Source organism: Juglans microcarpa x Juglans regia, chromosome 4D, assembly GCF_004785595.1.
Source record: "Juglans microcarpa x Juglans regia isolate MS1-56 chromosome 4D, Jm3101_v1.0, whole genome shotgun sequence".
NCBI lineage: Eukaryota > Viridiplantae > Streptophyta > Magnoliopsida > Fagales > Juglandaceae > Juglans > Juglans microcarpa x Juglans regia.
This window is the reverse complement of record NC_054600.1, coordinates 33,837,922-33,851,847: the sequence shown is the minus strand read 5'-3', so window position 1 is coordinate 33,851,847 and position 13,926 is coordinate 33,837,922. Positions and strand designations below refer to the sequence as shown.

At 38.3% G+C, this 13,926-nt stretch overlaps 2 protein-coding genes across 2 annotated transcripts in view; both read right to left on the bottom strand.

The window, feature by feature from the left end:
• LOC121261288 (protein TIC236, chloroplastic) overlaps positions 1 to 6,926 on the bottom strand; it is a 39,453-nt gene extending 32,527 nt beyond the window's left edge. The window contains 5 exon segments of the mRNA XM_041163592.1: positions 701 to 805; positions 2,612 to 2,671; positions 2,772 to 2,970; positions 4,656 to 6,668; positions 6,789 to 6,926. Coding sequence (XP_041019526.1) covers positions 701 to 805; positions 2,612 to 2,671; positions 2,772 to 2,970; positions 4,656 to 6,550 — 2,259 coding nt within the window. The 5' untranslated portion in view covers positions 6,551 to 6,668; positions 6,789 to 6,926.
• A 2,408-nt stretch (positions 6,927 to 9,334) lies between these two features.
• LOC121261287 (stress response protein NST1) lies at positions 9,335 to 13,060 on the bottom strand. The gene is made up of 3 exons (XM_041163591.1): positions 12,210 to 13,060; positions 10,738 to 10,993; positions 9,335 to 9,983 (listed from the first exon to the last, which is right to left on the bottom strand). The coding sequence occupies exons 1-3, from the start codon at positions 12,549 to 12,551 to the stop codon at positions 9,601 to 9,603; spliced, it is 981 nt and encodes a 326-aa protein (XP_041019525.1). The 5' UTR covers positions 12,552 to 13,060; the 3' UTR covers positions 9,335 to 9,600.
• Positions 13,061 to 13,926: the final 866 nt, after the last annotated feature.

Sequence of the window (13,926 nt, the reverse complement as noted above, 5' to 3'; positions counted from 1 at the left end):
GACATTCCTCCTCCCCCCCTGGTTGTACTCAGAGACTTCAAGGTATCTCCCTCTACGATTTTCGCAATGTTGAGCAATAAGGCTGAAAAAGCCTTCTATAGTTGCCGAATACACCTCCTTCTTCCTCCCTCTTAAGCTCTCCTCTAACACCTTCCCAAGCCATTGCGTCGAAGATGGTCCCAAACACACCGCATGTTCTGCCTTCCAACTTCTCTCGGAAATTCGCAATAATCCACCACCAGCTTTTGACAGAGTATAACACTTGGATTCAATCACCATCTCTATAGGATAACCCATCTTAACCACCGTAATGCTTAAGAATCAGTTAACGCATCTACATTAACGAGGAAAAACTTTACAGTACGCAACGAGAAGAAGAAATTATGCATATGTACGGATTCAAATTACCTACATGCATACTGATAAGGAGGAATCCATGTCTAGAAGATATGGAATCAATATGTTTAACATATGCCAAAAAAGCAAATTATCAATAGCATAAATTCTGTAGTTCACCTTGACAAAAGCCATAGGACAAGATATCCATAAAAAAATGGTATCAACACCAAGAGCCTGCCACATATCAAATATAGTTGTCTGGCTAACAAGCAACAATGAGATGCTAAGCATAAGATACACCGGTATTTTGCAAAAGTACTTCCAACAAGAAGAGATTACAACAAATTAAACTAGGACATACAGAAAATGATGATGGAGCATCAAATATATGAAAGGCCAATCCCGTCACGTCAAGTTGCCCGTAAAGATTTGGAAACGTTTCTCCTCTTGACATGCACAAGTGAACCTGAAAACAGAGATGTGATCCACATTGTAACTTAAATTGGACTAGCAAATGGGATAAGATGCAATCAAAGATTAACTCAAAGAACCAACTACATCAATTTATATTAAGAAAGAGAGAAGGATAACCAAACAAAATCCTCGTGCAAGTAAATATCAATATTCTTTTTTTTTATTCGAAAAAAAAAAAAAAAAAAACCACTTAATCTCAGGCATAGCCCAAGTACATGGACATATACAAAAAATAACACCTAGTAAAGAAATAGAAGTAAGAACAAATACCAGTATTTTCAGTATAAGTTGAGGGCCAACTGGCAATCTCATGTCATGTAAGTTCTTACTACCACCCAAGCAGAATTGACACGTTTATTAAACAATTTGTTGACTTGGTCTTACCAAAACCTGAACTACTAAACTGAAATGAGGCTTAACTCATGCAAGCATGCCTCTGAAAAACTATTGTATCTCTAGAAGACAAGAGATCAACCAAAGTAGGAGGGAAAAACAAAAACTTTTCATATATCTAATAATGTATATACAGAAAGTTCTTGTTGGCAAGATAAAAATCCAAAGCTCACATTTTCCATATAACCAAACTAAAGCTTATCTACTCCCGATCTCAAAATAGACAACATCCTTTCCTTTATTGCCCTCAAATTTGAAAACACTCTTTAAAGCCTTTTAAGGCCATTTAGAAAGATTCTTATGTTTATTTTGTTTCGATAAAATGCATATCGTTTCATTTACAAACTCCCATTAATTTTAAGGCGGTAATGATTAGACTCTAGTAGACTAAAATGGTCCAAGAGATGGGTTACTAATTTAACATAATACACATTTAAACACATCTCATCTTAAACTAAACAAAACAAGACATTGGCTTTTCATCTTTTGATACTGATTTTCTTTTTTCTTTTTTTTTTATGTCAGGGAACATCTCCAAGGCCCCTTCGGACCCACCCCTGCAGAGTAAAACCCCGGTCCTGTGCACCGCACCCTCGAAAATTTCCCTAAACAAAACAAGACATTGGCTTTTCATCTTTTGATGCTGATTTTCTTGCAAGAAAGCATCTTTTTTTAACGATTTGAGCCAGTCATACCTATTAAAAATAAACGATTTGAGACGGTCATTTTTTGTTCCAAAGTCTTCCACTATAAACCCAATTAAACAGAATTCGAATGTGGAACAATTCACTCATCAAACCCGTAACAACATGCATTTGACAAGCAAACATATGAAGACAAGATTCCACATCTTTTCTATTTGAATTTCGATTAAAATCCAAGCACCACTTGGGAGTGTTAGAAAAGCATCAACAAGATTTTCTCAACATAACCCCTAGGGGTTGGCTCAAGTGTTAAAGGCCTTGGGCTTGGGGGTATGCTACTCCCAGGTCTAAGGTTCAAATCCCCTTGGGTGCAAACAATCTCTAGGGGCCATCGGACTAGGAGATTTTTCTTTTGAATTACTCGAGGTGTACTTGCAGAAAACTCCTTACCGAAGGTCTATGCACCCCCAAGATTAGTCGGGACACTATTCATGGACACCCAGTGCCAATAATTGAAAAAAAAAAAAAAAAAAAAGAAGAAGAAGAAGAAGAAGAATTTCTCAACATACTACAGTCCAACTACCGATCAAAAACATACTACAGTCCAAATGAAATACAAGAGCATCTCTTAAATTTAAGAATGGAATGCAAGTAAAGAAATCTAAATAGGATATAATAAGAGGCCTAACATTGAGACATGTGATCAATAGATTTTTTGGAACACAGACAGGAGAAGAATTAAAATGAAGTTGAAGAAGCACCTCACCACTTGCCCTTCCTTTGGACCACAAGATTGGAATTTCTAAAATCCGTTCAAAAAGCTGCACAGAAAGACAGAGGATGCAAAGCACATAAACAGCCCATTTAACCAAAAAACATACAGCTGACTGTTGGCAGTTTTGACCATATTGTATACCTTACCGGAGCAAAGAGGTTAGAAAATTTTAAATTGGCGTGCCATTTCTGCTCAACGGTGTCAACAAAAACATCTGCAGATAACCAACCACCATCTTCAGAAACTATATTTGATCTCCACATCTTACAGTTTCCATTTAGTTGTACGTGCACGCGACCATAGTGATTTTGAAACCTCACATGTCCATTGACATTCTCCATCTCCCTATATAAAAATAAATGTGCTTCAATTATTGTATAGTAGTAGAGTTTTGCCATAATGTATAATCAATTGAATTTTCATTTTTCCAGCAGACTACATCATCCATCATCACTTCTATTCTAATAAGCAACGAACTTACAGAATGAACCACTGATTATAAGTTCAAAGATTTAATTAGAATAAACCTCACTCAAATTCCATATACAAACAGCTTAAGTAAGATGCACAAGTTTAAAGGCCATAATCAACTATTTTTGTGCTAGGAATTTGTGCTGAAGTAAAAGGAAAAAAAGCCTAATAATGGGACTTGAAATGCATGAGGTGCAAGTAATACGTACAGATAGAGCATTGACCCAATCCTCTGTTAGTGTAAAGCCAGCCATGGATATATTCATAAGCATAGCAACAAATTGTTGAAAGAGATATGCATGAACTCACATGACAGGCCCATAGTGCTAATTGTCTTCAATGCCCATTTGCAAATATTTCCAGACCTCAGCAGAATTTTTTTTTTTTTTTTTTTTATCAGTAATCAGCAGATTTTCCATAAACAGATATGAGGAGAAGAATGAGTTCTCCATTAGTTTGTTGGAAAGCAGATATAAACAGACTTTAGTCAATCTGTGGAGCATGCACCTCCTAATAATATCTACCAGAGTCAAGAAGGATGTCTGCACTAAAGCCTTAAACAATCGTTCCTGTCCATTCTCAATCATCTAAGGATATTCCACTCTATGTGGAAAGCTATAAGCAATTTCAGTTAGTTACTCTGCTCTCCCGACTTATAATTATGATTTCAAAGTCCAAGCCAAAGAACAAGTATCACCCGAATTCAAGTGCCAAAATTTTTTTTTTTTTTTATAAGTAATAATCTTTATTGATGTGAATGAAATTAGGCGATGTCCAAGTACACAGGAAATATACCAAGTGAGGCACCTAATTACATTCTAGTACGCTAGAAAGAAGATAAAAACTCATGAACATTCCCTCCCTTCAATACAATAGCAGAAAACCACTGGAAAAGAGAGAATAAAAAAAAGTTCCAGATTTCCCCCACTGCACGCTCCTTGTTACTAAAGCACCTGTCATTTCTTTCCAACCATAAACACCACATTAAGCACAAAGGAATCATCCGCCACACGGCTGCTAGTTGGACACTACTATGAGGTCTATTCCAGCATGCTAATAGGTCCACCACACTCTTGGGCATAGCTCAAGTGCCAAAAAATTTGTTCCGGCCATGCTTCAAGCTTGTTCCGGCCAGCATGATAAAGCACATGGATCTTCACTGACAACATTGGTTCCTTAATAAAAGGCACAGTTTCTAGCCATATATAATAATATCAAGTGGGAACTAATATTTTATCCAATTAGAGACTTTTAGCATGACAGCTTGGTCAATGCAATAATTATCGATTATGCTTGTTATTCTACAAATTAGTTCCAAATTGTTCGATTAAAGCTTTTCATTTAGTTTTCTTCTCAAATTATAACTCCACTTTTCTGGCTGCCTTCATTTAACCCACTTCCTCATACACTCACTATTTTCATTGAATTCTTAAGAAGTTGATTTGTGAGTTGGACTGCTTTACCAGTGGCCCTACATAGACAGGCAGTTAAACAGGCAGTTAAACGGTAATATTAATTTGAGAACATATTAGTGCTAAACACACAGAAGTAGCACCCACCTAGGCTCCCTGTCACCATATGCAAGTAGCATCAGCATTCCACCGTTGAAATGGACAGAATCCAGTGTAACAGGAAGCAGATTCTGAATGCCTTCAGTCTGCACAACATCTACCCCATCAACAAGTTCTGCAACAATATCTTCAACCTTTGGACCCATGCCTAACTTGAAATTTTTCAAGGGACCAATGATAAAGCAAGATAACAGCTCCTCCACATTCCTAGAGAAAGATGTCAAACATGATTTTAGGCTCAGGGGCCAAATGGAAGCTGCATGGTACTTGGTAAGCCAAGGCTCAAGCATTCTCAACGTAAAATTTGCTGATCTATGACCTACTTGACTCTTGAATGCTCCATCACGAACACCTGAATGCTCGTTTTTAACCTTACAGATATTGGCGTCGGCACTGCCTGCAACATCTCCACTTGATGGACAGCTTTCACCGACTCTCTGATCTCCTATAGTCGTGGGAGATAGATTGCAAGCAAAATTACCATTTTCATCTATAGAAAGGTCCTTGATTCCAACATCCCCACATTGATTTCCATTTTGATTATCAACTATTGAAGTTTCTTCACCACTTCCTATGATAGAAGTACCAGCATGACTGTCGATCTCACCTTTCACCAAAATGGTGTCAAAGGTCATAACAGCATGATCTCGAGATGAATGTGAAAGTTCAGGGGACTTCACACATGATAGACCCTGGAAATATGCAAGAGCTGCTAATGCACTACGCTCAAGAATTCTTCTTTTTGCAGAAATACCAGTGGCAGAAATGCCACTTTCATTAGCCTTCCTTTTAAATTTGTGTTTTATAGGCCCTTTTAACACTTTAGACCAGAATTTGAGCCCAGAACCCGGAATCTTTACACCAAATGATTTCTCCAAATCTGCATGCTTCATATCATAGTCAACACCTGTGTCCATACACCTGTGCATCTTCTCATCCATGCATAAAAAAGACTCGGGGAGTGTTAATTCTGTTGAATGAATTGGATCTTCTTTTAAAGCTTCGCCTTCGGATGCACTCAGTTTTTTTTCAGAAACAATGTAACCCATCTCTGCAGCTTCCCTAGCTGTATCATCTCTGTCCCTTTCCCAGCAAGCAGCTGCTTCCTCTCTAGCAATCCTCCTGGTTTTTGTACGATAATCAATCCCTTCTTCAGTTGACAAGTGCCTCTGGAGACTACCTTCGGATGAAGGTATCCCCAACCAAGTGTAATCCTTCTTTTGCACAACAAAGAGACTTGGATTGGACAAAAGTGCATCAATTACAATCTTCCCTCTCCTCAGACTTGCAAAAGGACGAACACGAAGTTTCACAGTGGGGACCTCACCACAAGAAAATTCTTCCTTATGAGGTCCAAATGAACACGATTCCAAAGTAATGCTCAAAGGCGAAATTCTTCGGACTTTACCAAAAAAAAGCTCACGCTGAATATGTTCACTGAGTGCTGAACAAACAGAGGGCAAAAGTCTGGTTTCTATAAAACCCCGGGCTTTTTGCTGCCCATACCATACCAAAAGGCATGCTCCAAAAATCACAGCTACAAATACAGAGCCTCTAAATAAAAGTAACCCCTCTTCCCTCAATGGCGCCAATGACCTAATCAGAGCTTTGCTTCGAGAAAAGGGTTCCTTAACACAATCTACCATCGATTCATTTCTCGACCTAAGTGCTCTCCTCAATAAGTCCACATTTTGCCCACAAAAATTCGAAAACCTAATCACCTGAGTTATCCAAGGATCCTGCTTTGCACGCGTGCACCGGCGAAAGGCCCTTTCTCCTAGGTGGCCTGTACCGTCCAGATAAAAAAACTTGCCTTTGTTTCTACCACGTAGAGAGACATTAAGCGGAGTCCCAAGAAATAGGCAATGGAGTTTTATACTCATTGTCTTCCCTCAGAAATACACCTTCAGCCAGCAGCGACTCATCGGCTGGGGACCAAGAACCTGCTCTCAGCCCCCCTTAACAATTCATATCATTACAAAGCTTCCAAGCATTCAAATCCTAGAAAAGTAGGAAAACGCTTTCAGTTAAGTAAGTGTCTTCAACTTGAAAAAGCAAGCAAACAAACAAACAAACACGGGGAAAGAAGATTAAGGAAAAAACAGAACATTGAATCTTAACGTATATTGTTCTTAGTGGTGGAATAACCCCGAATTTTATTAAAAAGAACAAAAAAAAAAAATCAACATCAGGAACGAAGTTCCAATTTTTCCTTTCTCAACCAGCGCCTTAATGAATTTGAGGTGAGATCCTCAAATTTTCTCAGCAACATACAAAGATATACGAAGCGGAGCAGAGCGACGCATATGTGTGTGCGTTAGGCAGCAAAATGGCAATAAGAACTTGGGGGGATTCGGGGGGGATAATTAGAACCTGAAGTGAAAGCAAGCATTTTCCCGAAGAAGGTATGCGAAAATAGGAAAGAACGAGACTTCGATTGCTTTTGAGAGACGGTATCTTGACGTTAGAGGCTTTCGCGCGCGCGTGTGTGTGAGAGAGAGAGAGAGAGAGAGACGCTATTGGAATTTGGATTTTGTCTCGCCAAAGAATAGCCCGGAGATTTTTGTGTCTGGGTGGGAAAGAAAGAAGGAAGGAAAACGGGGAATATATCGCTGGCGGCCATTGACGAAAATACCACTGGGGAATGTTCCAAATGACAAAAATAAACTTATTCGGACTCCGCGGTGCAGTAGTATATAAAAATATTTTTTTTTTAATAATAGACTTTATTTTTTTAAAAAGATAATATGTGAGAATTGAATATCTTAAAATTATATTTAACATTACTCGTTTATTGTAATATCGTAAATATGAATTACCAAGAATAAGATTAAGGGATATTCCCCACTTGACCCGCACTAGTAGGGGCTTGGGACAAAATAATGAAATCAGTTCCACTTGAATTTTACCCCTCGGCAGCCTCATAGTCACCCAAAGAGCCTTGACCTCTAAGTTGCATTAGGCAAAGATGGACAAATGGGACGCGTCATCTCAGAAGTTGCGTCGCATTAAAAGCTATACTTCAAAACACCACATTGCATTAAATACTTAAGCTAAATCAGCTATGGGTGAAACGACTAAATCCTGACATCATGTATAGAATGTTCTCCCTTGAAACATCGTATAAAAGTTACGTCTCAAGTACAAATAACTCTCTAAACTCTATTATTCTATAAGTGATACTCTAAACACGTGAAACTGACTTAAGTATCGGAGGTTTCTCAAACCGCCCCTGACCCACCTTTATTTTCTTGTTTGCAGGAGAGGATCACGGCCCGAGTTGCGAGAACCTTATCCAGCATACAAAACATGACGTTAACACATATACTCTACACTGTACAACTTCTCTCTCATTTCTAGTCAGCCCCTTGAGAACCAAAATGCACCTACAAATTGCTAAACATTCATATTCCTACTGCATAAACTTGAAAGAGTAATAGAAGGAACCAGCAAAACCTTGCAAGTAATCCAACCTTGCCTCTTCTCAAACCAATAAAAACAAGTCCATGCCAAATTAAACCTATAGAAGCTACAAGGTCTATCCAAAACAATGATGCGGTACAATATATTATGCATGAAGATATTATACAAAATAAAAAATAAATAATTTTTGCCAATATCCATGATAGGATTTAGTTGAAAACACCTGAATGTAGCAGCCTACCATTCTCAGAATACATTAGGCCTGCAACCCGACCAATCTGGCCTAGATTTGAGCCTAACCCCGACCCGACTTGAGTTGGGTCAATCCATCTGCTAGTTGAGTTAAAAGTCGAAACTCTCCCATGCCCAATACCATTTCTTTTCCAAGGCCTGAAGATTCGAATGAGATCACGTGATGTTTTTATTCAGGCTACCAAAATGTTTTAGCTAAGGCGAGCTTTGTTGATTAATCAGCCATCTTGTGATGAATTCCTGATTGCTTGGTGGATGAGAGCTACGACAAGTTGAATCGCACGGCGTTGAGGAATGGCAAATCCTCACCTAGCAAAACTTATATTCTAAGATTCGACTTTGCCCCCATATCCTCCTCTTATTCACTATTCCTTATGTGTACCTCTCTCTCTCTCCCCCCCCTCCCCCTCCATACATAATGCTTATATGTTATTGGGTCATCGGGAAGTGAATGATGATTATATTGTTTGAGTTGAAATAGCCATGCGATTTTCCTTATTTTCCTTTTATTTGAGGTTGTGCTTGTTGGAGTCGATGGTGATGACAACGAGTAATGGGGAAGGATGGCAGCTAGGATTTGAGATTTGAGGAGGGATGGCAAACAGTTTGAGATTTTGAGAGTTTTAGTCGGATCGAAATTGACAATTAGCAAGTTTGATATGTAAGTTAGTTCAACCCGCTTTTATCGGTCGAGTTAGGTTTGTAGGTCATACAGACGGAACGGGTTAGTGACTTTTCTGCACAGCCCTAGAATACATATTCATTTTTTTATGAATCGTGACTCAAGAAATTAGATACCGTAACCACTTTTTTTGACTGAACTTCACCAATTGACAGTGGTTTACAAAAGGCTGGGATTACTCTTTCAGCAAGGAGCAGAACAAGATTCCAAAGAACTGCCATAACTTTTCACAGTGCCAAAGATTTTCCATAATACGAACACGGAAAAAAAAAAAAAAAAAAAAAGCAAACACGAGGAAGCACTACAGAAATACACAGCTATCAAGTTGAACTACTTTCCAGTTTCGAAGGAAGAATATTTAGGAACCAAAACTGCCACAATGAAATGTCCCATAACAAATGACCAACGATAAGATCCAAAAAGCCAAAAGAGAAGCCTCTATAAGTCCATGGCAATCAACTACAAGCCATCGTCCACAAAACCAGAGCCAAGTTTATTTCAGACTGTCCTCTGAACATTGAGAGATACATGTTCCTATATAGATGTTGAAGCTCTGTTTGTCAACAAATTCCTAGTTTACCGCATTGGCTGTTGATTATAATGGTTCCTCTCTTTCTTCTTTGCTGCAGCAAGTCTTGCATTCCTTGCAGCAGCCTCTTGAGCAGCAGCTTTTGCAGCAGCGTCCATCTCTTTACTAGATTTCTTCTTCTTCACAGATGCCATCTTCTTTAGCCGCTCTTTCACATCAACAGCCGATGCATCCTCCTCTGTCTGTTCAGTAACACCAGCTTCATCTTGCCCATTGGTTGCATCCGAGTTGTTGGGATGTTCATGGGCTTCTTTCACCTCCTTGGAAGTTTTATCCTTCTTTTTCTTTTTCTTGGAACTTTTGGACTCTGCATTTTCCCTTTTCTCTCCATCTGCATTAGGCTCCCCATCTTTCTTATCTTGTGCAATATCTGAAGATGCAAGACAAGAAATACACTAATTTAGACAAATTTACCAACATTAATGCATGTGAAATGTTAAATGCTTACTGGCTGATATAAATCCCAGGGTGCCTAATTATCATCACATCAAAAATTAAAACAATTGCCAAATAATCAAAATCTAAAGCATCAAAAGGAGCAACTCCAGCACTATGCAAGCTGCTAATAAGCTTGAGGTTTCATATTTCTAAAAATTGGCATATTAGAAATCAGAACCTGAAATTACGAGAGAAATCCAAGGACAGAACAAACAACAAACGTGCCTAAGCTTCAGAGATTGTGATTCAATGTGCATGTGCAATCGCATGCATGCATCTGTGTTTCTCTGCCAGTGGTTGTGTTGTCTGTCTGTGTCACACAAGCACGTGAGATAGAGAGGGAGAGAGTAGAATCTATTGCATAAAACCCTAGAAGAGATGATAGTTAGACTCTTGGAACAAGATAACTTACGATTCAGCTTCTTGTAACTTCTTAAATCCCAAACTCAGATAAAAATAAAAATAAAGCATAGGTGTCTCTCTTGTATACATCATGTTTACATGGGCTATGCCTATTATTTTCATCAATAAAATCCTTCATTACTTATCAAAAGAATTCAAGAGATAAAAGAACAGCAGAATTTGTAAAGGGGAACTTCACTATTTTAATCAGGGAAACTGAACCAGGCACACAATTAAAAGCATTAAAGAGGGGGTCCCATTTACAATGAATGGGTAAAATTTACCACTGGACTCATCTTGACCATTGCTCTCTTTCTGGGTAACTCCAAAATCAGCCAAAAGGGCCTCAAGTTCTGCAAGTTCCTTTTTCTTCCTCTCCTTTTTGGAAAGCTGCCTCTCCGACTCCTTAGGTCGCTCGGAAACTTCAAGGGGTTTCTTCCCTACTGGTTCAGGGTGCACAGGAACATCTGGTTCACGTTCATGCTCTTCCTCTACATCATCATCATCTTCATCAAGAATATCTTCTTCACTCTCACTATCCTGTAAAAGCAGATAGACAAGCAATTAAATGCCTTCCAGTACAGAAAACCAAACTGATTCTTGATGATTCCCATGGACATAAATTATGAAATTAATAACATGAGCAAGGTCAATAGAAAAAACAGTAAAATGTTACCTCCCACTACAGACCCAAAACAAAAACCAAATAAAAAATACTGTAAAAAATCTAAAAAATTCATGTCGCCATAGTAACCATCTTCTAACCCCTGCCTGCCCAACACTAGAGGGAAAGATCATACAATTTTCTATTATTAAGTAGAAGATTCTATTCAAACAACTTCCATCAACGTAAAACCACTTTTGTATGGCCATATTCAATCAAATTCTAAGTCACCAAAATCCCATCTATCTAAACTTCCTTTGAAACAACAGCAGCATAAGCCTTTCTCTTCTGCATCCTAATGCTGCCATATCTAGTTAACAAAAGTTTGCATCTATCCATCAACCATGATCTTACTTTTAAGTGTTTAGAAATTCATCAAACTTGTTACATCATCAACTGTGTTTCAGAGTTACTGTACACACGAGCCTCTTTACCAGTTCATGCATAGATGTTAATTCCTTCATTTTGTAACACATACTTTCTCAAGTAAATTCCAGGATTCAAGAGGGCCTTAAAGGCCTGGTGTAGGCTAGACCTACCTGTTTCACGCGATCAACTCTGATGTACACATGCTAGAAGACAAGACAAGACAAGACAAGATGGCAATGGTTGTCCAAAGATGCTTGAGGATTCATGAGAGCAATTACACTTGGGTACGGCTATGAAGACATTTCTGTTCATGAACTTTTCATTCATGTTTTGTATACATGACGATAGAGAATATGATTAGTAAAATAATAATAATCCCATCGTCCCCTACCTAGGAAAGGCTGCCCCCCGTTTCAACTTTCAGTAATGGAGTTATTGCTAAGATGAAGACTACAAAATGGACACAGGAAACGAGTCTCAAATATGACAAGATGGTTAAAGCTGTGAGCAAGCCACGAGAAAACTCTTAGATAGTTTAAAATAAACTAAAAGATAGAAACATAAATTATTGGGATCGCCAATCCATACTGCTTTCATCAGGCAATATTCCAAAAAGACACGTAATTTTTGTTTAAAAAAAAGCGAGAAAAGCAATAAAGAGAGAGAAAAAACAGTCACCAGCTAATGCAAAGAGTGCAATAAAAGAAAAAGAAATACGCCCACCTGTAGAGGGCTCTCCTGCTCCTGATTCTGCTGATCATGCTGATCAGCCGCGCTCCAGACTGCCTGGGGCGGGGCGGTCGTGGCATAATAGTCATCGTCATCTTCATCGTCAACATCGGCCCACGATTTGGCATTCAAAGGTGCCGGGGCCCAATACACCTGCGGCTCGGGCTCCTTGGGCTGGGCCGTCGCTGATGCGGTTTGGGCCTTAGAGGAACCTTTACTGCTCTTGCGGTCCTTATCGGACTTCTTCTTCTTCCGCAGAGTCTCGAGCGCCGCAAACACGTTGGTATTGTTGATCACCATCGACCCCTCGTCTCTCCTGCTTCCACCGCCCACCATTTTTCCTCTGCTCCCAGATCGGCCCCAAGTGGCGATAATGGATATAAATTTAGGAGAAAGAATTCAGGGAGAAATGTATAATTTCAGTGTATCTCTCGGGTCGAAGCGTAAATTCGCTGTGAATAATATCAAATCGGAGGATTTCCTTATTATTTAGGGTTCCGAGTACGCGAGATCAAACAAGATCCCATCCAAAAATACACTGCTATGTATTGTGAAGGCAAAAAAAGAAACAGAAAACTTTATGCTTCTGTATGAAACTTCCTTCGGTTGAGATGAGAGTCGCGAAAAATGGAGGGTCCTCCGGGAGATCAGAGATTCAGCGAAGATTAGGTGTTCGGAGAGAGGAGGTTATAGAAAGAAAAATTTACAGAAGGAAAGCTCGCGAGAGGAAGAGAGAGGGAAGGGGAAGAAGAAGAGGAAGAATAATAAATGAGAGAGAGAGATTAATTTGTTAAGGTTGCAGAGAGTAGGGCTAAAATTGAGAGAGAAGATAACGTAATGAGAGAAGCAATTAATTGGGAGTTTTTATATGGTTGGGTTCATTACCTAATGGTACTTAAAAAATCTTTAGAATTACGAGCTTGTTACTCGAAATTTTGCGAAAGGCGGTCCTTCATAGACTTTATACCTTCCCCCCTTTTGTTCCCCTTGATATCTACCACATTTATCATTTATTAAAATAAAATCTCAATTGTTTAATTTTTAAAAATAATTGTTGAGAATAAACTTTAATATTTATAATTTAAAATATCTTAAAATGGAGTTGCTATTAAGTATTGTTTTAGTATGTTTATCTAAATAATTTTAATTATACGTAGCGGTAGAATGAAAGTAAATATAATTTATTTTCTGATTTTTTTTTTAAATTTTATAATCCTAAACATTATAAAAAAGTTGAATTCCTAAAAACATTGTGGCACCGCCTTTAGAAAATATTTTTAACGGGCCATTAAAAAAATTGTGGGAGTTGCTTAAAAATCTCGTGTAACTTCTGGTTAACTCTCTCTCTTTTTAACATCTAAAAGCATTATATTTGATAATCTGACACCATTTGATAGATAAATACAAAAAGTCTATGCAATGGGAGAAGCAAGCACAATTTAGAGGGAGTTAACAGGTTTATACTCCATTCGTTTAATAATGATACAATCATCTATTATTATATTTTCATTTATTTTTGTTCATTCGGAAAGAAATTCGATGAATCTACATGGATAATAGCATCACAAGAGCTTGAAGTAGGAAGTTTATTTGGAAAGATTACAGCAACCATTGCAACTTTACAGGTTAATAGCTTGTTCAGTTTTTGAGGTGCATAGAGGCCAAATGATTATGTTCATTCATGAAAAGCCATTGGCATTCGAATTTTATG

Bases quoted from the DNA above. Each gene is read 5' to 3' on its own strand.
- LOC121261287 (XM_041163591.1), bottom strand. From the start codon at position 12,551: ATGGTGGGCGGTGGAAGCAGGAGAGACGAGGGGTCGATGGTGATCAAC. The intron at 10,994-12,209 runs GTGGGCGTATTT...CTGCTTTTACAG, and splicing joins AGCAGGAGAGCCCTCTACAG to GATAGTGAGAGTGAAGAAGA. The intron at 9,984-10,737 runs GTAAATTTTACC...TTGCATCTTCAG, and splicing joins TGGTCAAGATGAGTCCAGTG to ATATTGCACAAGATAAGAAA.